At 53.2% G+C, this 24,253-nt stretch overlaps 1 protein-coding gene and 1 pseudogene across 1 annotated transcript; both read right to left on the reverse strand.

Moving 5' to 3' along the window:
* Positions 1-8,211: 8,211 nt before the first annotated feature.
* LOC120713216 lies at positions 8,212-9,683 on the reverse strand (annotated as a pseudogene).
* Positions 9,684-9,959: 276 nt separating this feature from the next.
* On the reverse strand, positions 9,960-13,078 carry LOC120711679 (putative F-box/LRR-repeat protein 23). Its single transcript, XM_039997284.1, has 3 exons — positions 12,771-13,078; positions 11,902-12,257; positions 9,960-10,810 (listed from the first exon to the last, which is right to left on the reverse strand). Exons 1-3 carry the CDS (start codon positions 12,885-12,887, stop codon positions 10,312-10,314), a joined length of 972 nt encoding a protein of 323 aa, XP_039853218.1. The 5' UTR covers positions 12,888-13,078; the 3' UTR covers positions 9,960-10,311.
* Between the last annotated feature and the right edge of the window lie 11,175 nt (positions 13,079-24,253).

The raw sequence follows: 24,253 nt of genomic DNA on the forward strand, positions 1-24,253 counted from the left end.
CCCGGCCTCGGGGAGGCGGGACGTTACAGGACCCCCTCACTGCTAGAGGGGGGGTCCGGGTCCTTAGGAACCAGCTTTGGGGAAGAGGTGCTTGTTCCCGGGGGTGGTCCTGAGCCCTGTGCAGCCGCTTAGCCTGGTTCTGTACCCTAAGCCTGCGCACTCCACCACTCTGTAACAGGTGCCCTAGTACCCGGAACTGTGTACCTAGAGGTCCGGACCTCATTTTAGCTTGAGGCCTGGCCTCCTAAGCTCTGTTCCACAGGTCTGGCTGTGTATCTCAAAGGACCTCTACCAACGGGATCCGAGACCACGTGGGTAAGTTACTAAATGCCAGTCCTAAGTTGTGTACATGACGGGGGGCCAGAGTACCTGGAGATCGGCAGCGCCAGCTACTGGCGTTGCAGGGGACGAATTCCCCCGTGGAGAACACCGGCATGGTCCGTCCGAGTAGGCGTCAACCACGACATGGATTTGCCCCCACCTGCGGGTTAATACCTCACCCGCAGGTGGGCCCGGGGGCCACTGTCGGTACACTCAGACAGGAGTACCCTCTCCTACAAGACAAGGACGAAGGCGCTCAGGAGCGGCAACCACGGACCACGGGTCCGGACCCCCGCGGACAGGTCCCAAACCTCCGCGGGCCGGACCTAGGCCTCTACAAGTGGAAGCCGGACCTCCAGGAGGCCTGAGTCATTGAGCCAGCCAAGAGACCCGGACCCAGCACCCTATTTGGGTAGGAGTCCGGAGCCCTCGCAAGCCCCTGTGGGCGCGGCCGCCGACCCCAGGGTCCGGCGCCGCCACGTGTCCCACAGGGCCGACCTCTGGACCTCCGTTCCCCGCTTGGGCAGTGGTCCGGAACCGCCACGTCCCCTTGTGGGCGCAGCCGCTGACCCCTGGGTCCAGTGCCGCCATGGTCCAACAGGCGCGAGTCTTCCGCCTGAAGCCAGCCCTCCTGCCGCATTAAATGATGGTTGGACAGGCACGAATGACAACACGGTAAGCCCGCCTATTACCGAGGCGGCTCGTCAGTTACCAAGGCAAGCATTAAAGACTCAGCGCCGCGCACATGGGCGACGAGTCATGATGATTAGCTACTGACTGGAGCAACAGTGCACACTGCTACAGTGGACTGAGTCAGTAGTTCGGCGCTTCATAATGACCTCAACGCGCGGCTGCAGAGGCTAGACTCTACTCTGACAGGACAGCTCAAGACCACGTCTGGTCAGATGATTCGTACGTTGTAAGATAATATATCGCCGGGTCCACATGTCGGGGCCCCGCTCAGTGTACGTGCTCCCCTTGGTCATATAAAAGGGAGAGCACGCACGGTAGGAGGACAAGTTCACACAGACACAAGTTCTCGGGACTTCTTCCAGGTCTCTCTCCTCCTCCACACTCTCACTCAAGCTCAGGGCTCTAGCAAGCTCTCATACAGCACTCTCTAAGCTCTGGCAATACAACTCACAGTGGACGTAGGGTATTACGCTCCAGCGGCCCGAACCACTCTAAATCTTTGTGTGCTTTTCGTGTTCATACGCCTCTAGATCGAGCACTCCTTGACTGCCCCCAAGCTCATCCTGCACTTAGGATTAGGCGGGTGCAATCCGCCACCCGGCTGGAGAAATCCTCCGACATAGTTCAGCCTATCACCCGCAGATTGATGGACAGACTGAGAGGGTGAACCAAATTATGGAGGATATGTTAAGGGCATGTGTCCTTACCTATGGAAAAGATTGGGAACAGAGTTTGCCCTATGCAGAGTTCTCATACAACAACAGTTATCAGGCAAGTTTAGGCATGTCGCCATTTGAGGCTCTCGATGGGAGAAAGTGCAGAATCCCTCTGATGTGGTCAGAAGTAGGAGAGCATTCATTAGTTGGACCAGCCCTCATAAAGGAAGCAGAAGAAAGAGTAGCAAAAATCCGCGAGAAGTTGAAAGCAGCCCAGTCCAGATAGAAGAGCTACGCGGACAAGAAGAGACGAGAAATAAGTTTCAATCCAGGAGACTTCGTTTATCTCAAGGTTTCACCCATTCGAGAAATCCGAAGGTTTCAAGTACACGGAAAGTTAGCCCCTCGGTACATTGGACCATACCAAGTGCTAAGGGAAGTAGGAAAAGTAGACTACATACTCCAACTACCAGAAGGAATGTCAGACATACACCCGGTGTTCCATGTCTCACAAATAAGGAGGTGCTTGAGGGTACCCGAGGCAGAACACGTGCCAGTAGAGGCAATAGATTTGCAGCCCGACCTGCGATACCAGGAGGTACCAGTCAAAATTCTGGACACTGTCACAAAAAGAACAAGGAACTCAGAAGTACGGATTTGCAGAGTGCAATGGAGCAGACACGGAGTAGAAGAAGCTACGTGGGAACGCGAATATGCCTTGAAGAAGGAGTTTCTCCATCTCTTTAGGAACCAGCCCAATCTCGAGGACGAGATTCATTTTAAGTGGGCTAGGTTTGTAACATCCCGAAAATTTACCAAGATAAATCACGCGCCAAAAATAATTTTCAAAATTTCCTTTCATCATTGAGCTCAAATCATTCCTAAACCTCTTTTTCCGTCCGAGCCCCTAATCTTTCGAAATCCTTCCCGGCGATCTGCCGTACCGACACCCGCACCAATCACCATCTCATCTCTCTATTCTCCTCGTTCCGCGTGCATCGCGTTCCACCGAAGCCGTCACATGCTCCCGACCATCGTCGCGAATCTAGACGACCGCCGCTCTCTCTATTTTTCCTCTCTCTCTTCTTTTCTTCTTATCCTTTTTCCCTTTTTCTTCTTTTCTTTTTCTCCCTCCTTCTCCTTTCTTCTTTCTTCTTCCTACTCTCTGCCTGCACACGCCCCTGAGCCCCACATGCCGCACGCGTGCCTCGCCCCCACACGCTCCACGTGCCGGGATACTCGCCGCGCCGCTCGCCCCTGCCTGACCCGTCCCGTCGCCTGTGCTCGCCGCGCCGCCCGTCGTCCAGCACAACACCGTCGCCTCGCTGCACGAGCCCGCACTGCTCGCGTGTAGAGCTCGACGAAGAGCACAGCAGCCGCCCCCCCTCCACCATCCTCCACTTGCACCACCCCTCCCTGTGCGCCGACGGCCTCGATGCTCGCGCCGCTCTGCGACGCATGAAAGTGGCCGAGTTGGCCCCAACGCCATTAACGAGCTCCAGAGCTCGTAGTCCGGCGCCCCCACCCCTCCACCGCCTCTCCACGCCTATAAATAGGCCCCTCTCGTCGCCCTTCACCCCCACAACCTCCACCGCCGCCCCTAGCCCCCTCCCCAAGCTCCCAGCACCGTCGCCACACACAGCTCCGCCCACCTCCGCCGGCCATCGTGGGCGCACCTCCTCGCTCTGCCCCAGCCCAAGGTGAGGAGGGGAATCGAACCCCAACACTCTCCTCTCTCTTTTCTCACTCCTCCCGTCCGCCGCCGTGCCTCGTAGTGGCCGGAATCAGGGACGCCGCCCCCCTCCTTTCCCCCTCTCTGTTCCTGGTCATGAGGTAGAAGAAGAAGGGCAGTTTTGCCCAAAACCCCTCCCTTCCTTTCTATTCTATTAAGAGCCCCCCTCTCTCTATTTCCTTTTAAAAGAAAACCCCTCCATCTTTAATTATTCCCAATCAACCCTTCCACCATTCAAGATAATTACCAATCGATCCCAACACATTTTCAGAGTAGCCCAAACACTTTCCAAAATTCTAATCAAGCCCCTGCCATCTCAAAACTATTTACAAAGAGACCCTTGAACTCCCGTTTAACCCCTAAACGCATCGTTAGCTTGTCATTTCATGCGCCAAAAATCCTCCAATCGTCCCCAAATTCGACCACTCCATTTCTAATATAGTTTTGACCAAGCCATTAGAAAATCACCCAAAAATATTATTCCTATCCCCATATCTTAATTTTCTCTGGTTCAAGCTCAATGGTAAAACATTTATTTCTTTTTATTTATTGTGTGTTTGTTTGTGTGCGCCATAGATACCGGTGTGAACGAAAGAGAACCCGTCGAGGAGTTCGCTGAGCAGTACCGCGAGCCGGAGCCTGAGGAACCGTACCGCGAGCAAGAACTCCCGGAAGGCTTTGAAGACGGCAAGTTCAATCTCATCCTTTGATTGCATGTTTAACCCAGTTTTATAAACACAACCTATTGGCCCGTTTTACAAAATTGCATATGCTTTTACTGCTGAAACACAGTTTGATAGCCACCCCTTGATTTGTTATAACCATCCCTTGATCACCTATATTAATATCTAAATATGGGTTATTCTATTTGGACGTTGATCGCTGCTAGAATGCTTAGGACCTGGTGCTTAAATTACAATACAACGAATATGGTACAACCTGTTTTTATAAAAGGAAAATGTGTGAGTGTGTGGGAAGGGAAAATAAGGGATATTTGAGAAAAGAATGTTAAGATGAGATGGATGGATGGCATTTCTGTGTGAACTGTCATATTGGAGGCTTGTACCTTTGTGGTTGAGCAAGGAGTTTGGGAGATATCCATCTTGTCACAGTAAGGACCGAGTTGATGTGTCATCTGGCCTAACTCAACTATCGTACAAATCACTCGACCATTGTGTGTGGCAACGGCTTAGCATAAACGCCACTAGTTAGTCTGATAGCCATCAGGAAAGGTGAGAGCAACGGATGACCAAGGAGAAGGGATAATATCGTGGTGACTTATGCCCCGGTTAAACCTTAGTGATAGGTCAATGGCCTCTTGGTGGAGTCCGTGTTGTTTAGTCAGGTCTAGCTAAGGTGGGTAATGGCTTTGATGGGATCCGCACCGACACTAAGGTGATCGTGTTGTGGTATCCCACTTGTGGGTAAAGTTGTACACCTCTGCAGAGTGTAAAACCTATTCGAATAGCCGTACTCACGGTATTGAGCGAGTTACGGTTTGGTCACACAACTAGACTTTTGGGAGGGATGATTTCATGGTGTGAGTTGTTTTGGAAGGTGACCGGCCGTTGTGCCGAGAGCTACTGCGGATGAGGAGTCCGGTAGCTTTAAAAACTTGGATCCTTTGTGTAGGATCAACCCCCACTCAATTTTTGGTCAAGTAAGGATTTGCTTTGAGAAAACCCTTTTCAAAAATAAACCCTTGCATGTGTAAAATCTAGCTTTACTGCAAATGAACCTCAGCCTTATCCTTGAATTATCATGTGCATATCTGTGTATTTCCCCCTCCGTGGATGGGGTTGGACTTGTTGAGTACTTTCTTACTCACCCGATATATATTTGTGGTTTTTCTTCAGAAGAAGATCTGGACTTCGCTGTTGAAGACGTTGAGTAGAGGTTGCGTCCGCACCCAACCTTGCCTGTGGAGTTGGCCCTTTGCAAGATGCTTCTGCTAGCGCATTACTCTGAGCCTGAGCTGGAAACCGTCTGGATCGTGCTTTGGTGTATCACCATAGCTGTTTTATTACTTATTATCGTTTGTATCGAGTGTCCGCCTCCTCGGAGGTTTGTACGGTGACTGCACCATCTGTTGAATAAATATATTATCAGCCGCTTGGAACTGATATTTGTATCACATTTAGTCTCTACTTAAGTGGGGACGCTTCATATTGCCCCCGTCGATTCGCCACCTCTGGTGAGCCTCCCTTCGATTCCTCGCGTCGGGAGCACCTCCTCCCTCCCCTCAACCGATTCCGCCCCTCACCCGGCCTCTTCCTTCACTACGCAGGGCCCCCGGCAGAGCTCTCCTGCTGGCACCGCCCATCCCCGTCGCACCGCAGCGACTGCCTTCGTCCTCACTGTTCATCATCGGGGTAAGCCTCGTTGCCGCCCGGAATGCGCCGTGCGCCCGCTCCCCAGCCCCGCCTCTTCGCGCCGCCTTCCGTCGCCGCCACCCACCGTCGCCTTGCTTGCACGTGCCCCGCTCCGCCTCGCCCTGGTCGCACCCTGGCGTGGGTCAAGGCCAGCGCCTTGCCTTGACCCGACCTGGGTGGCCGCCTACCCGTGGGGCCTGCCTGTCAGCGGCCCGGGCTGGCCCTGTTGTGTGGGTCTAGCTTTTTGGGCTTGTTTTGTGATGTTTTATATGTCTGCAAATTTGTAAAATGTGTGTAAAATCGTGTATAGCTCCGAAAAATATGAAACTTATTTTGTTGGGTTCGTAATTCTTAGATCTACTATGCAAAAATGTTTTTTTCATGTTATCTTGCAGTAGATTTATTTATGATTTAATGTTGCAAAAGGAAGTTAAATGCTTAGTTATTTATGATTCAATCGTTTCTTTTCCTCGCACGTGCCCACCTGTCAGTTGCCTCTTCCCCCTCCTATCGTGCCTGCTCGTCCCCGCATTGGGCAACTTGTAATGTTCTATGCATGCTCAATTTAACTTACTATTTATGCTTGCCGTTTAGGCCAAGTTTCTTAATTAATTCTTGCTCTAGTTCCTCGCTCGCATGTTCAATAGTAATCGGTTGTCATCGCATGTGTTACGTTTGTGCATCATCGCATTGTGTGCCGTTCATTTTTCATGTCATATCATTCATAAACCAACTATGGCATCATTCTAATGCATACATCACATTCATGCATTATAGTGACAGAAACGCCGGAGAGCGAGACCATTGAGCCCGCCGAGTCTGTTGAGCCCGAGCCCGGTGTCGAGTTCCTTGTGGGGCTGGAAGAAAACCAAGGCAAGCAGCTAAGCATGATCCCTTGCACCTATTTAAATTGATGCAATTTAGTTTATCTCATTTGGGTTTATTGGGTTATATATTTAATATATTATTTATTGCATTCTTGTACATAATTTTATGCAACCTCTCCTTGAATTATTTATCCTTGTTCTTGTCACTTGTTAGTTAATGAATTACTTAACTTGCTTAGATTGCTTAGCCATGCTTAGAGTATCATGTCATTTGATAGGAACATTCGTTGAGTTATCACACTTACCCGATTATCCTTGATCGCACATGTTCGACTTGGGTCTTGTTGGAAGAGAAAAGTAGTTTCGTGGTCCGGGCGGAATGGTAGGGCCTAGAGAAGTCACATACATAGTCCGCTCGGATCGAATAAGGACCGCCCGTGGATGACGTTGGTTTTGAGCAGCTTATCATGTTACCACATATCCAAAATAATGGAATGGATGAGTCAATTACCTCCTTTGACTTGGTCATTGAGGCCCGGTCCTAGATGCGTGGCCAAGGGGCTATGTAGAGAGGTTTAGGGATGTTCCCGGTGGACCTAGGTGACTCTCCACGCAAGTTAGGCGTACCCTCAACGGTTGAGCTATGTTGGGAACGGTTGTCGCGAGTAGCCCCTCATCCAATGTGATCGGTTGGGTGAGCCGTATGGTTCTTGCGTCGTGTGGCTAAAGAAGTACACCCTGACAAGGTTTAAATCAATTCGAATTGCCACGCTCTCGGTTAAGAGCAAGCCCACTATCTCATGAACTCTTCATAGAAGTTTCGGTTATGGGTTCATGGTACATGACACTTCTATGGTTATTTAATTGTGTTCTTATGAACTAAAATTGATGTTGTGGGTTGGGAAAGTTTAATTAATTTTGCTAGAGATCTAGATGTTGGTTAGAGAGCTCATGCTTGTGCAATAATCACTTAACCGTAAGACCTTCTTTAAACCTCTTGCATGATTCTTGTTTATTTATTCTGCGTAAGACTTTGCGAGTACCTTTTGTACTTATGTTGCTATCTAACTAAGTTGCAGGTGAGTCGGAGTTTGTTTTTGGCCACTTCTACACCGCCGATCCTAGTGTGGGGGAGGAGTAGGACCTTGCAATGTTGGTGGCGTCCTTGAGCAAGACGCCGTTACTTTTGTTGCGTTTATCGTTTCCGCTGCGAGATGGGTTCTTGGAAGATCAAGACAAACACTAAACTTTTTTTATTCATATCTCTTTTTTTTTAACCAAGCTTGAATTAGATTGTTGAACCTTTTAATTTCAGATTTGGACCCTTCTATGTCGAACTTGTAATAATTTAATTGTTGTACTCTTTTATGTTTAAAATTGCTCTCTATGATCTTTTGGTGATATACCCTTGTAAACGTTACATGCGCTCAATCCTGGACATGTGGCAAACACGTACCAGGACTACCGGATTTAATGTCATTTCAGGCGAATGTCATGTCGGTCGATGGAGTTGTGATAGCTCTAATTTAATGGTTGATGACCGGCGGTTTGCTTAAAGCGGTGTCAAATTGGACGGTTCTTACACAGAGGAAACTGTTCAAGTGAAGACATGTGAAAAGCCCTCGGCCTGCCGCGTAGCGATCAATCACCGAGGTACTGAATCAAAAGCTTCATCTACATGATGATGATGAGCGTCTTGATCCTGGCACACTTGGATCGCATGTCACCATCCATGCGCACGTTGTCACAAGCACGTAGCTCAAGGCACTCCAAATCATCAGGGCAGTTGTCCAGGATTGCAGTTAATCCTTCGTTGGTGAGCCTGATGCTAGCAAGCTGAGCGTAACCCATGCATATATGGCTGCAATCCCGTTGGCATCGTCATCCAAGATCGCGAGGTCATGGTAGCTGACGAACCCCCAGTCGGCGACTGATCTTCTTGTCAGTGTGAAGCGTTTCAGATGCGGGCATCATGCTTTGCCAATAGCGTCAAGCGTGTAGCCGTTGACACCGACACGTATGCAGTGTGAAATGTGCAGCTCTTCAAGGAGAGAAGACTTCCCTACTATTGCCTGGGCAAGCCCTATATCAGAGATACCTTCGCACGAGATGATACGGATGCTCTTCAGTACTGGTGCCCTACCACAAAAGGAGGTAGTGTATTGATTAATTAGCAGCCACACTGAATACGCTTAAGAACATAATCAAACACATGCAGAAATGCACTAAACGAATGCAACAACTAACGCCGCTGCAACCACAGTTACATACAGTTTATAACAAAGTCGCCACACTGGCCATGTTAATGCATTTCAGTATCCACTTTTAGTAGGTGTACTAGGATCTCGAAAAGAACTTTATAAATTCTAACCAACATTTAGTCAAATTATATCAATAATGCTTACAGTATTTTTTGAATTTGAGGGTAAATTGGTGGCTAAATCGTACCTCCAAAGGCTTATCAAATTCCAGCATGCCTACTAATAAAAGGTAATTAAAAAAAACAAATAGAGGCCGTATCTAGTAAGGTTACTGTTCAAGCATTTAGAAGAATTTAGCGTCACAACCTTTTAGACTGTTGAACACAAATCATACCTTAAGATTTGATTCCTTTCTTTTTAAATAAAATAATTGTGGGAACTAAATGCTCCTAACTACAATCACAGAATCATACCTTAAGATGCAGGAACATGGATCTAGCTAGCACTGGTGCAGTGATGATGGAATTTAATTAGCTAGAATACCTGTCCGCTACATACTTGAGGAGCTCGTCAGTAACAAAATCCTTCCCAGCAAACATCTCCAGCGACCCACCGGAGCGATCCACGGCCACCTTCGCCATGGCGGCGCATAAGGCATCCGGACCCTTGTTTCTCGCCAACCTGCTGCTCTCCAGGCAGTCCTCCATGTCCACGGATCACCACAGGTCAGGCACCTTGGCCGCGTCCAGCAGGACGTCCAAGACGCCGAGCTTGACGAAGACCGACGCGAGCGCGTCGAGTGGAAGCTCCGACCAGTCCCTGCCGGCGGCGGGCGGCTCCGCCGCGAGCTGGGCGTCTGTTGTTCCTCCTGGCGTCTCCATCAATTCGATCTTCCCCTGGAAACGATCGACACCTGACCTGAATATTTGAATCGACGCTTCAGACGAAAAGTTTGGCGCTACACGTACGTTCGAATCGTCGCATTGTCGAAGCTAATCTGGAGCCCCATCTTCACAAGCTTGGCTAAAGCACTATCTATCCGTGTATTTCTATCTCGTGCAGTACAGAAGTATGTATTTAAACTTCTTCTGAATTCTGATTCAGCAGTCCTTGTGATCCCGGGAACACAACAATGCAGACGACAGAAGTTCAGCCCCTGATCCACAAGTGTCAGCGGATAATTAGACAGATGTCGGTACTCCTCGAGTCCATTTAATTTGTACCAGATACATACATACATGCATAGCAGTCCACATGGACCCTTTGTTGCAAGATTTACCCAAACACAGTTTACAGATTACTGGAAAGTAAACAGGTTCCAGTCACTCCAATCCATTGGATGCTAATCTAGCAGTCCAAATTTCTTCCCCCATGACCCACCGCCCACTTCCCTTGCAGGAACAGGTGGCCGCAATGGCGACTGCCTTCCACGTCAGCCAGCCATTACAATACGCCTTTCGACCATAGTAACCCTTTAAGGCTACTGGTATCGTCGAGGGAGCACACACGTCACTCATATTGTCGTAGAACCATTTGCGAGCGGCCCCTCTTGAGCTCTTTGACCCACTTGTACTTAGCAATTGTGACCGTCTTGATCCTGGCACACTTGGCCCGGAGGGCGCTGTCAGAATCAACCCGGTAGCAGTCGCGAAGGAAGAGGGTCTCCAGGTGCGGGCAGCCATCAAGGATGGCCTCCAGCTCCCTGTTGGAGATGTTGCTGCCAATGAGGCTTAGGCTTCGGAGTTCGCGCATCCCCTCAAACCCTCTTACTTCTGCATCACGTTCAGGGTAATTGAAAGAGAAATTAAAGAGCTCCCGGTGCAGGCTGAAACGCTTCAGATGAGAGCATGCTTTTACAGTAGCCTGGAAGACTTTGCGACCGCCCACTCTTGGGCAGAGTTCGAGCGAGAGGTCCTCTAACAGAGGGGACTTGGTAATCAAGTCAGTGAATCCTTTGTTGGTGATATCGTGGCATGATATGAGGCTAAGGCTCCTCAGAGATGCTGACCTGCGAATTTGGATACATCAGAAGGGCAAGAGGAATAAGCAATACAATTGTCTACACAATGGGAATCCCATACATTAAAAGGATTGTTGGTTGAAGACAAACAATTGTCCAATTAGATTATATTGGATTGGATGTGCTAAAGATCATTCGTAGAGATAATCAAGAATGGATGACTAACAAGCAGTTCTCCTTTTTCAGTTTATCAAGAATGGCCACCAGTTCCCCCTAAAAATATAAAACTCCCTTAAAAAAAGAATGACTACCGGTGCAACTACAGTACATCAACTACAATACATCACTAAATTGCCGTAGAATTGAGCCATGAAAGAGATGTAGCTTCTGGTTTTCTTCTTGGCAATGATCATTATTAATCACCCATCTTCAAACTTGCAATATAACAAACTAAGAATAGAGCAATTAAATTCGAGTTTAAAGTATGTAGAAGAAAACGAAAAATGGTTCTGGCATGCATGCTAAGAATATATGGGTACACTGGTTTCAGAGGACAATATGGATATCAAGGTATCAAGGTAAGCGGGCAAATTTTCTGCTACATGCAAGGGATGCAATAAGCCACTTAAGCTTATTAGGGGGTCTGTAATTTTGTACTATTTGCCAAAAATCCTGCAACAGGGTGGGTTCAAACAATCTAACTATCTGGATTTTGTTTAGTCAATAGGTCACTAGTAAGTGACAGTTCTGTTCCTTGCAGATAGCTTTCATCTACCTAAAAAACAACCAGCACTGCATTACAACTACACTGAACCATTACTAAATTGTCATAGAGTGAAGCCCTGTGTTTCTTTCCCAATGATCTATGCTATCGCTTCTTCAACTTACAATCTGAAAAACTAAGCAACAGAATTTGGGTGTACAACAGAACCAAATCAACAATATTATTCTTGAGCAATTATATTAATCTATGCTATTGCTAGGAATATATGATCACTTTTTTTTTTCATAGAACTATACTGTTGCCAAGGTATCAAAACTAAGGGGCATTCAAATTTGCCTAAATATAAAGAAAAAGGAAGCAAAACATGAATCTAAACTGAACATAGATTAAATGCAGTACGGGAACTAAAGCGTACCTGTCCCCTATATACTTAAGAATCTCATCATTGACAAAAAGCTTCCCCAAGAACACCTCCAGCTGGCCCTTGGAGCGGTCCACGGCCACCTTCGCCATTGCACACAGGACATCGTCATCCATCTTTTCCAGCGCCTCGTGGTTGGCCATGTCCACGGATCGCCACAGATCAGTCAGCTTGGCCGCCTCGAGCCATGAGTGGCACACGAGGCCTGAGCCCATAAGGATATCGATTGCACCAAGGTTTGCAAAAACCAACGGGAGGACGTCCACGGGCAGCTCCGACCAATCCCTGCTATTGGACAGCATCTGCGCAGGTTGGGCTTTAGAATATGATCCGGTTGCCAAGGGTACGATCTGCAAAAATTCATGGAGGTATTGGTAATGGTAACTAATAGCAAACAGAATATCTAAGTAAAATTAAAGGGGACATATATACAAGGAGGCAGGAAGAAACTCAGTATTAGCAAGCAGAATCGGAGCATTATTTTTCACTCTAAAAGTTTGGGAACGAAATGGTAAAGTCCCCCCCCCCCCCCACCCCCAAACTGCAGTCTCAAAGATCTCAAGAATTTCTCCTCATCGTGGATGGAACCCTAGGACAAGGACATACGAAATTGATTATTTGAGCCACATCAGACTTCACTCGAGAACAGGAAAAGAAATCCCCGATCCCGAAATAAAATTAAACAGCAGTTTCTGCTAACACGCGAGTGAGAGTCGATGGGTGATGATCTAAAGTTCTGAACAGCCACGATCAAGTAACCGATCTTGTTGCTACGAGAGGCTACGACAATCTACCACAGTCTGGGCCCCGGCCTTCCGTTGGCTTGATTAGGGGCGAAATGAAGCCATGGTTCGCCTGGTTACCTTGGGCGGCGGCGGCGGGGGCTCGGGGTCGGCGCCTCGGCGGTGGCGGAGACTCCAGGGCAACCTCGTCGCCGTCGGGCGAATTATCCGAGCCGCACGGCGGCGGGATGGCTGCATTTTATCTACTACAGTCTGCGCGCCTTCCGGGGGCTGCCTTGACTGGGAGCGAGATGAAGCTATGCTTCGCCGGCCTGGTTGCCTTCGGTGGCGGCAGCGGGGGGCTCGCCGGCGGCGGAGACTCCCGGGTGACCTCGTCGGCGAGGGTTCCGAGCCGCACGGCGGCGGGATGGCCGCGTTTTAATTTATCTGGTTTCCTGCTGGCTTTGGGGATGGGGACGTAGGGTTTCGGCTTCTATGGGCCTCCATGGGCCAACAAACTTCAGGCCCAATTACTGGAGTCCTTTTTTTACTGTTTCTTAACACATTTTGATTCCAATTATCAAACACACACACACACATTTTGATTCCTGTAAAAAAGTAACACATTTTGATTTTGAAAGCCATCAGCCACTAAGAGCTCCGAAAATCTCGGTCAACGGGTTAGGGTCTTTAGGGTCAATGGTGCACTTGTGCACAATCTACTCCCTCCAAATTATAAGACATCCCAAGAATCTTTAAAAGTCAAAACAATCTCAAGTTTGACAAAAATTATAGAGAGAAATATAAAAATTTATGATATCAAATTGATGTACTATGAAAATATAACTAATAAAGAATCTAATGATACTTAGTTTATATAATAAATATTATTATTCTATTATATAAATTTGGTCAAACATAAAAACTTTGACTTTCCAAAATTATTGAATGTCTTATAATTTGGAACGGAGGGAGTATATTTGAAATCCTAACGTATTCTAAAAGAATAACATGGGATTGACGTTGCAAACCTAGACAATGATACACATTATGGGTCTGAAATACAGCAGACATTGCCAGTTCAAGATTCAAGGAAACACCCTGCCAGGTGAAAGTGAAACACGCGTGAAACTGTTGTCGAACTCCGTTGAGATCACATGAAAACGCGTGAACACAAAATGGAGGGGAAAAAAAGACTGAGACATAGCTAGGATGAAATGAAATCGTTGCGATAAGCACCCAGCCACACTACCAGCGATGTTTCAGGACATGTGTTTAAAAACTCTGGGATGGGGTGTGAAATGAAAGGCACCGGCTTAGGCTATCTCCAACCATTCTCCCCATCCAACTCCCCTCAAACGTACTATTTACTATATTTTACTACCTTCCTCTAAAAGATTTCCCCCTATAACTCCTTCTCTCCAACCATTCCCCCCATATCTATTCCCTCTGTATACTATCACTCATTAACTAACTATTTATTTATCGTTTTTAAATTTTAAAAAAATCATACAGTATTTGTACTGTCATAATACGCATTATTATCATGTTACGGATCCCAGATAAATTTTTTATCATAAGTAAATAGCGTGATTAAAGTATAGGGGGAGATGTGACCTCCCTCCATACATGGGGAGAGATTCATCTCTCCCCATACGTAGGGGGAGTTGTGGGGGAGCCGTTGGAGGGCTCGCTCCCCCCAAAGCCCCCCCTATGTAGGGTGGGGGGCGGTTTACGGTGCCCCCTTGGAGCAAACCTTACCCTGGTAGAGACACACCCCCCCCCCCCCCCGAACTCTGCCCAATGGCCGAGAGGGCCAAGTCTCACGGCGAGCACAACGAGAATTTTTTACCCCAACTATCGGTGTACCGACCCGGGGGCCCGGATCCCAACTAGTAAATACCGCGTGTTTCCTCGTCCCAGATGATGATGCAAGAGACAACACAGTAACGCACGGTTTATCCTGGTTCCGGCCGCGGGGCCGTACGTCCAGCAAAGGGGGTGTGCGAGGGCACTGTATTATCTTGCACCCGGAGTGCTTGTAGTAGGGGGTACAAGCGAGGCGAGAGAGGGAGGGAAGCTCCCAGGTCTCTGCTAGAAGAGGAGTCGGGTATGGCGATGATCGTGAACGTAGATGACCGCAGTAGCTGAGGCCCAGAAGCGTCTGAGCGTCCTCAGAGAGAGAGAGAGAGCGAGAGAGTCTAAAGGAAGCCCGCCTCCTCCTTTTATAGCCACAAGGAGAGGCGGTGCACATGAGTGGGGCGTGGAAGTCATCGTTTTCCCCCAAATCGCGGGGTACAGATGCCGAATACTGTAGGAAGTACACTGTGGGGCATGGCGTCAGGCGCGGCAGTCGTCCTGGATATCGTCCTTGGTCTTGCGGAGATCGCGCTGGCGTTCTGCCAGCCCCTGCAAGTGGCGTGACGGCGTTTCGTGGGCCCTGCAGGTCAGGGTCCAGCGTGCTCCAGCGGTGGCATTCTGCGGGCCCCACAGGTCAAAGTCTTGTGTGCACCAGCAGTAGCGGGGCACACGGCTGTCCCGGACCCCCTGGTCGAAGTACTGGCGTGCACATTAGGAGGTCCGGGAGGCACGTGGAAGTCCCGGACCCCTCGAGGGGGGTCTGGGGCCCCGGCTGTGGTGACGGGCGTCCCTCTTCGAGGGGTCCGTGGCGACACCGGACCTCCTCCCCAGCGGAAGATGGGCCCGGGGCCATACGTATGATGAGGTGGAGTCCGGTCAACCGGAGTTGGCAGAATAGTAACGGGGACTGTGCTGAGCCTATCTTGTCTCGCGTCGCAGGTTCCACAGTGCCGCCACAGCATCCGGGATGGCGGAGCAGTGACCGGAGGTGATGGATGGGACTCCTATCACAGCTACTGTGGGAATGGCGGCCTGACGCCGCCTGTCCTGAGCACTGTGGAGGAGTGATGGGCATTCAATGCCTCCGTACAGCGAGCGGTTGGGCGACGGGGCCGTTCGTCCCTTGTGCCGAGGGGTGGCCTCGAGCGAGGCGGAGATGACTTACCCGCTTGAGGGTAGATTCGCTACCCTCGAGCAAGGCGGAGATGCGTTGCACGGTCGAGGGTCCCCAGGGGAGCCCTCGAGCGAGGCGAAGATGAGTGACCTGCTCGAGTGTAGATCCGCTACCCTCGAGCGAGGCGGAAATTGTCCGGCGGGCCTAAGAGGGGTGCGAATGGTCCACATGCTGGACTTCTTTGAGTCATTTCCTTTCTTCCGGATTTGGAAGGAGGTCGTGGGCCTTCGTGGGCCCAGTTGCCTTAACATGTGTTTGCGTTTTGAAGCAGTCTGAGTTCCCCAATTAGGGTGTCCCTAATTGTGGTACCCGACAGTAGCCCCCGAGGCTTTGGTCGAGTCAAGGGATTCGGCCAAAGAGTAATTCGGCGATTTCTCCCTTGCCGTGATTGGTTAAAGTCATACACCTGCTGGGCGCGCCTAAGCGCGGGCCCGGAGGATGTGACAACTCGTCGGTCGGAGTAGTGCGCCTGCGAGGAGGGTACCTCGAGGCGCGTGCCTCTTTGTTTGTTTGTTTCAAGGACAAGATGTATCCGCGCACTGAGGGGGGCCAGGGCGACGATGGCGCCCATTGCTTGGCAGCTGGTGCTTTCGTCGTGATGTCCCGCACTCAGGGCCTTGGCCCCGCCTTCCCTAGTTGCGCCGTTCGAGGGCGGTCGGCCTGAGCCGATGCTGTGTCGCCTAGTGTCTAGGGGCTCAGCTTCGCTTTATTTTGTTTAGTCGCGTCTCGGCGCGGTGACCGAGGGCATCCTTTGCTCGTGGAGTGCCGTGCCGTCACGGGCAATCCAAGCCCCCGCTTTTCGACAGCCTTGAAGCTTGGTGCCCGGCACAGCTATAAATAGGGGTCGTGGGGTTCCCTTTCCTCTCCAACCTCCTAGCTCTTTCTTCCAGCATCGCCTAAATCTTGTAATGTTTTCCTTTGCCTTTCGTGACCGGCCCCCAAATGGGGTGGCCTGGCTTTTTTAGGCTTTGGCGCTAGAAGAATGCTTGCGAGCGGTGGGGGATGACCGGAGTGGGCGTGCGCACCATCCCTCAGCTTAAGTGGGATCAGCAGAAGAGCATTGGGCCCGTGGGGTCCTGCTCCTGCGATGTCCCCTAGCCTGAAGGGGGATGGAGACGCCTGACCGTGGCGCTGGCGTCAGGTCTGGCGGCTGTTTTTCGCATCGTCCCCCCCGGCAACAAGGTTGCTCTCGCGGAGACGGTGCGGAGGGCACTGTCCGCCAGCTCGACCCCCCGCGTGGTCTTTGGTGGAGGAGACGCTAGAAGAAAGCTTGCGAGGAGAGCATGCCGTTGGACCCGTGCAGCCTGGGGGCTGCTCCTCGCATCCCTAGCAGCCTGGCCGTTGCGTCAGCCAGGGGCTCGGTGCCTTTCTTCGTCGCTCGCTCCTCCCCAAGACAGGGAAAATTGCCACGTAGGTGGCAACGTGTTTGTATCTTTCGACGGCCTCGCGCCGGTAACCCTTTGTAATCTTTATTTGCATTGAGCAATAAAGTCCCCCTTTCTTTTTTACGGGAAGTATGATCGAGGGTATAGGGCCATACAGAGGGTCACAGGCCTCGAATATGTGTGAAGTCTCCTTCGCGGGGGCGCGTCAGCGCACCCGCGGGTGTAGCCCCCGAGGCCTTGGAGGAGAATTTGTGCTCATCCAAGGGCTATAAACGTTGCCCCACTGGGTTGCCTCACCGGGATGGTCGTCCAGCGTCTTTTTCAGCCGACAACAGCACTCTTTCAGCCGCCCTCGGCATTCTCCGTGCTGGAACAACGGCCCGGCGTTCAGCTTAACCGTCAGGAGAGCACACGTAAATAGCGGAGGATTTGGTTACACATGTGGAGCTTCGTAGTTGACGGTCGTCGACTTATTCGAGGGTGCGATCGGAACCGTGGTGTGCGAAGAGCCCCCGAGCCTAGGCCTGTGTGAAGGCGTTCGGGGGAACTCTCGACTTTGATTACGACCCTCGTTGCCTTTCCGCAGGGAGGAGAGGTGAAGCGCACCATGCTACCCATGCCCGGGCCCCGAGCTATGGCTGCTTCGGTGAGCTGTTAGCGGGTTGTTCAAGCAAACGTCCGTGCCCCGTTCGATAAGGGTCGGCTCATGGTCCATGGACACGTCTCATGAAGCGCTCGCGAGGGTTCGCTAGGCGGGGCTCGGACCCATTCGATAGGGTCCGAGGGCTCGATGCTCTCCCTCGATGGGATCCCCCTTCTATGCACCCTTGACTGGCCTTGAACACTACGTAGGATGTCTCGAACTCCGCGTTCGAGGGTGGCTTGTACGGCACATCCCTGCAGTCCCTGACTCTGGTGATCTGGGGTACCTGTCGAACCCCCGAAGGGCCAAGCTTCGAACCCCTGATTAGTAAGGCCTCGAAATGCGATTCCTTCGAGGGTAAAGGGACCCCCGAAGGAATATTCCGTATTGATTCGAAAATGACGTAGAGTCGCGAGTCACGCGTGCGGGTCTTCCGCTGGTGGTGGGCGACGTGGCCCGATTCGTGCGGTGCGGTGCGGGCGCGCCTTTTCAGGCGGCAGCCTCAGGCAGACGAAGCGGCGTGGGCGGCGGCTGACGGATGGGATAGCGCAACAGTCGCGTCGCGCCCGCCGGTTACTGTGTCGCAGTTATTGCTGTGTGCGCGCGTGGGAGACTCCGCGGTCGTGGGGCCTAGCCGTCAGCGACAGAGAAATCTACCGCATTCAATGCGGTAGATTGGGGTTGTGGCTGTGGCTCCGCCCGTCAAGGTGAATAAAAACAAAGAGAAAGGGGGTGTTTGGGCTCACCTGGCTGTTTGCCTTCGTCTCGCTTTGCCTTCTCCGCCTCCCCTGCATCCTGAGCCCGCAGCCAAGAGCGAAAGGAGGAAGAGGAAGGAGAGAGAGAGAAAGAAAGAGAGAGAAAGAGCACCTTAGCCATTTCGGAGCCTTCACTCCCGCATCCCCCCTCGACTCGCAGAGATGTCGGACATCCGGGAGCCATTGCCGTGGGGGAAATCCTTCGCCACCATGGCGGTTCTGGAGCAGTTGGTCGCCGACCGGCTGCTGCCGCGGATCTCCGACTCGGGGGCGCCGGCTTGGATTTCCCCGCGGCCAGAGGAGACCGAGCCAAAGCCCCCGCAGGGCTATGTTGTGAGCTTCGTGCGCCTTCACGAGCGAGGCTTTGGCGTCCCCGTCAGCAGGTTTATGCGGGCATTGTGCGATTATTATGGAGCGGAGCTGCAAACTTCAGCCCCAACTCCATCTCGCAGGCGGCGGTCTTCGTCGCCATCTGTGAGGGGTACCTTGGGATAGAGGTGCACTGGGATCTCTGGATCCACCTATTCCGCGGCGAACTCTTCGTCGAGAGCGCGCGGGGCCAACCGAGGCGGTTCGCGCGAGCTGGTGGCCTGACGTTCCACGTGCGTCACTCCCGGAAGAACCTCTACATCCCGAGCAGGATGACGACGAACAACGCCAGGTGGAGCCGAGGGTGGTTCTACCTTCGGAACTACCGTGGCGCGCTCCCGACGTTCACCAACAGAGTTCTCTGGGAGCGACCGCCAAAGTGGGACTGGGGGGTGTCGCCCCCAGCACAACAGGAAAAGCTCGAAGTCCTCACCGACGCGCCGGCACACCTGGCGAGGAAGGGGTTGACGGCAGCGGCTGTCATCGCAAACTTCCACTGGCAGAGGGTGATCCCTCTCATGGAAAGGGCCCTGCCGATCTTCCAGCTCACCCCCGGGAGCCAGGTTGAAAGCTCGAGGACGTCGTACAAGCTGCTTTCCCGCACCATCGCTGCCCGGAGGGCCAAGTATGCGGTGGCGGAGTTCCCCCACGATCCCGAGGATCTTTGGAGAATCAAGATGCACCCCGAGGCGGGGTACATTTCTCTGGTAAGTTTTGATTCTGAATCTGCTGTGTCTTGTGTAGCCCCTTTTTTCTGACTCCAACTCGGGCATGCTTTGCAGGGGTTGAGGTGCGGCACCTCGAAGCCCCCGGTCCCGGAAGAACGCCAAATCAACCGCCTCCACGCGGAGAAGATGAAAAGGCGGAAGGACGCGGCAGAGGCAAAGGTCGAGAGGAAGAGGAAGAGGAAGGCGAGGCACGACAAGGCGTGCAAGATTGCACGCTCGGTGGGGAAGCCGCGGCCTGCCACGCCTGAGTCCACGGACGAGGAGGAGGAGGAGGCCTCGGATGCCGAGGACCACGCTCTGGGGGGGGGCGACGGGACGGCAGCGGGTGCGAGCCCCCCCACCGACCTACCAGTGGGAGGATGACGAGGGGGCGCCGGCAGCGCCGGAAGAGACAAGGGCCGTGGCAGAGTCATCGGCGCGACCCTCCCTCGAGGGTGCGGAGCGGGAGTCGTCCCCTCCGGCAGCCGGTGAGGAGACGCCCGCGCCCCAGGTGCTGATCCATGGCGACGAGGCTGCGGCGGGCGCGGAGTCGTCCATGCTGGCAGCCTCGAGTCACCAGGCCGACACGAGGGGGGGCGCCCTCGGGGCAGTCTTCGAGGGGGTGCCCTCGGGGCAGTCTTCAAGGGGCGGCACGGTGCCGCGGGCCCGAAGAAGCGCCACGAGGAAGCGAAGCATGAGTGCTCGATCTGGGTAGGTAAACTTGGGTTTCGTTTTTGTTGCGTATTTGGTCGATTTCTCGATCCTGTTGTCCTCAACTTGTGTTCCAAGATTTTCAGCCCCGGGGCCGTCGCCAAGGAAGCGGTGCAGCTTGCCCCGGCTAAGGCCCTCAAAACCGGGGCACGTAGCACGCCGCACACGGTGCCGCAGCCCCTGCCTGCCGTGGACCTCGTGGCGGAGGCGGCGAAGCTGCGGGCGGTCGTGGCCCGAGGGGACCAGGCAGCCTAGCAAGCTCGAGCACAGGAGGAGGAGGGCGACGCCGGCCAGAGCGGTGCTGAAGCAGCCGCTCAGGCTGACGACGCCGAGGAGACCGGCCGGGGCGGTGCGGGTGGTGCCGCCCGGGCAGTCATTGAAGTTGAGGCCGGTTAGGGTGACGCGGCCAGCGCCGCCCGACCGGATACGGGAGGAGAAACTGGCGGGGGCGCGCAGGAGCGCCCTGCCGACAATGTGGAGGAGGAGGCCCTCGTCCTCGAGCCCCTGAGGGCTGAGGTCGAGGGCGTTGCAGAGGAAGAGACGGCGCAAGGGGCGCCGGGGGTGGAAGGAGCCCCCGTCTCGGAGCCCACCGAGGCCAGGGACGAGGGTATCGTCGCGGTGGTGCCCGCGCCAACGGCGCAAGGGAGCGTGGTGGCGGTGGTGGAGCTGCCGGACAGCAGCGAGGAATACGGGGACTCGATGGACATCGACCCCGTTGCTGCGGCAAGCGCCGCCGCGCACATCACCGAGTTCGCATCGGCTAGCGCGGACGTGCTCGAGGCGGGGACGTCTGAGGGGCGTCACCACGGGGCAATCGTCCCGTCCGGGCTCCCCTCAGAGTTTCTTCGCAAAGAGCAAGAGGAGGAGGAGGCCTGGAACCCGCAGCTTAACGTCGGCCGCGATATCCTAGAAGCCCTCGACCGCGCCTTCCAGCTCCATTAGAGGACGGATTACCAGGTCAGCCAGGTAAATACTTTCCCCTGAAAATCACTCGGATTCGATTTCAGTTTTAACATGCTTTTACCCACACCTTTCCACTTGCAGCGGCTGAGGGAGATTTCGCGCGAAAAGCGCGCCGAGATGTCCCGGATGTACTCCCAGATGGGCCAGCTTGGGCAGCACAATGCCGAGCTAGTGCTCAAGAACATCGAGGCCAACACTAGGATGGTGGATCTGGGGGCACGTCAGCAGGCGCTGGAGGAGGACTTGGCGCGGGTAACTGGTGAGCGGGATGTCCAGAGGGCTGCAGCAGAGCAGAAGGCTCGGGAAGCCGAGGCGTAGGTTGCCGAGCTACAACGCCTCCGGACGGCGCTCGAGGAGAGGGCTTGGGAGGCTAAGGCGCAGAGCGCCGAGCTGCAGTGCCTCAGCACAATGCTCGAGCAGCAGAAGGCCAAGCTCCTCCACAAGGAGGTGGTCGTGGTTGCCCTCACCGGGACCCTCCGGGAAAAGGGCGAGGCGCTCGAGGGGAAGGAGGTGGCCCTCCAGCACGTGGGGGCCGCCCCTAAGGAGAAGGAAGCCTCCTTATCCTTACTCGAAGAGGCCACCCGAGTCCAGAGGGAGGAGGCGCAGAAAAGTATCACGGGTAAGTACCTTTGAGTTTTCATTGGTTTGTTTCTTTTCGTAGCTGACGTTGATTTCCTTTGCTCAGAGCTGAGGCAGAAGGTGGCGGACGAGTCCGCAGCGAAGGAAGTAGTTCACACCGCGCTCATGGCGGCACAGGCGGAATTTGCTGAGCTGGAGCAAACCGCCGTGAGCGTGTGCCAAGGGCTCGAGGGGGAGGGTGCCGTCTCGGGTAGTTCGGTGATCAGCCGCCTGCGCGCGCTAGGCGGTCGGATTGCCGAACACGCCAAGAGCACCATCCGCCTCGGTGTCCTGCGGGCTCTCGCTGTGGCCTCGACACACTACCTCATGGATCTCCAGAGGGTGTCGTCGCGGTACGTCGTTCCCGATGATGCTGATGCGGACGCCGCATCGGCCATTATGGACGAAGCCGACGCAACCGCGGAGGAGTTCGCCACAATCCTTGCCGAGAAGCTCGAAGCCGACATCCCTCCCATTGCTGAATTCGACGCCACTGAAGACCCGCAAGGGGGGGATGGTAGCCTGTAGGAAATCTGGGCCTCGAAGCCCATGTAAATAGATTAGTGTTTATCATAATCACACTTTGTAATCGTATCTTATGAATATAAGAGATTTATTTTTGATAAATCAACTGTGTGGCCCGTCGAGGCCTTGTGTGTTCGAGCCTATGTTTTCTTTACTTTATTTCCGTGTTCTCGTATGCGACTTAGATAAACGTCTGCGAGGAATTTCGTGTTCATAAGCAACGTAGGCGTGGGGTGGTGAGCGGGGTGCCGTATCCCGGAGACGTAGGCGGCCCCACGACTCGGCCGGCTCCGTACCGTAGCTGCTTACGCCTCGCGTCCGTTTTTTCCAAGGATTCGAGAAACTTAGGGGCGAGATGGAAATATTTCGAAAAACATTGGCGATTTTTGGAGACGTTCGGGGGTTCGCCCCGTAGTAGCCCCCGAGGGAGGCATGGCTTTGCCGAGGGTAATGCCAGGCGTACCTCAGTGTTCATGCGCATTCGAGCCTTCGAGGGTCCGGAAGGTTCCCAAAAACAAACAAGTAATGTGTACTTCTTTATTGTTTCGGGAAATTGAAAATGCGAGTACAAACGATGTACAAATAGCTCGAAATTCTAAGGATAGAAGCGACATAACTGTTGTATGTTCCAAGCGTTGGTGAGGACTTCGCCTTTGTCGTTTGCCAGCTTGTATGTGCCGGGTTTGAGCACCTCGGCTATTATGTACGGTCCTTCCCATGGCGGTGAGAGCTTGTGGCGGCCCCTGCTGTCCTGTCAAAGCCTCAGCACCAAGTCCCCTTCATTGAGGTCTCGACGCTGGACCCTCTGCGCTTGATACCTTCGTAGGGACTGCTGGTAGCGCGCGGAGTGTAGGAGTGCCACGTCTCGAGCCTCGTCCACTTGGTCCAGCGAGTCTTCACGAGCTCGCTGGTTTTGTTGCTCTTGGTATGCCTTGAGCCTTGGCGATTCGTACTCCAAGTCAGTCGGGAGTATGGCCTCGGCGCCATAGACGAGGAGGAACGGGGTAAAGCCCGTGGCTCTGCTTGGGGTCGTCCTCAGGCTCCAGATGACCGAGGGTAGCTCCGTGAGCCACCTCCGGCCAAATTTGTTCAGCTTGTTGAAGATTCTCGGCTTCAGTCCTTAGAGGATCATGCTATTGGCACGCTCCACTTGCCCGTTCATCTGTGGGTGTGCCACAGCCGACCAGTCCACACGTATGTGGAAACTGTCGCAGAATGCCAAGAACTTCTTGCCTGTGAACTGGGTGCCTGTGAACTTCAAGATGATATCGGTGAATAATAGAACTGCTTGCTCGGATTTGATCTTGCCGATGGGTCGAGCCTCGATCCACTTGCAGAATTTGTCAACTGCCACCAGCAAGTGGGTGAAGCCCCCGGGCGCCTTCTGCAGAGGACCGACGAGGTCCAGTCCCCACACGGCAAACGACCACGTGATGGGGATGTCTGCAGAGCATGGGCTGGGAGGTGTATCTTTCGAGCGTAGAACTGGCAACCCTCGCAGGTCCGCACGACGTCAGTGGAGTCGGCGACCGCGATGGGCCAATAGAAACCTTGCCGGAACGCGTTACCCACGAGGGTGCGTGGCGCAGCGTGATGGCCGCAGATGCCGGTGTGGATGTCGCGGATCAGCTCCTTGCCCTCGGGGGACGGGGATGCATCGCTGCATGACACCCGAGGGACTACGCTTGTATAGCACGTTGTCGATTAGAACGAAGGACTTGGCCCGCCTAGCGAGGCGCCGCGCCTGGGCGCGGTTCGATGGTAGGATCCCTCGAATCATCCAGTCGAGGTACTGGACGCGCCAATCTTGCGAAGTGGGGGCCTCGTCAACTTCCATTGCCTCGGCCTCGTCCGCAGAGGTGGTCTCGAAGTCAATGTTCATGGGCTCGACCCCGTCCGCCGGGGGGTTCCCGC

This window comes from Panicum virgatum, chromosome 6K, assembly GCF_016808335.1.
Source record: "Panicum virgatum strain AP13 chromosome 6K, P.virgatum_v5, whole genome shotgun sequence".
Classification (NCBI taxonomy): Eukaryota; Viridiplantae; Streptophyta; class Magnoliopsida; order Poales; family Poaceae; genus Panicum; species Panicum virgatum.

What these genes read in the sequence shown, in the direction of transcription:
- LOC120711679 (XM_039997284.1), bottom strand. Translation starts at nt 12,887, where the DNA reads ATGCAGCCATCCCGCCGCCGTGCGGCTCGGATAATTCGCCCGACGGCG. An exon ending in CCCCGCCGCCGCCGCCCAAG is followed by an intron (nt 12,258 to 12,770) that starts GTAACCAGGCGA and finishes GAATTTTTGCAG; the next exon opens with ATCGTACCCTTGGCAACCGG. An exon ending in CTTAAGTATATAGGGGACAG is followed by an intron (nt 10,811 to 11,901) that starts GTACGCTTTAGT and finishes CCAAATTCGCAG; the next exon opens with GTCAGCATCTCTGAGGAGCC.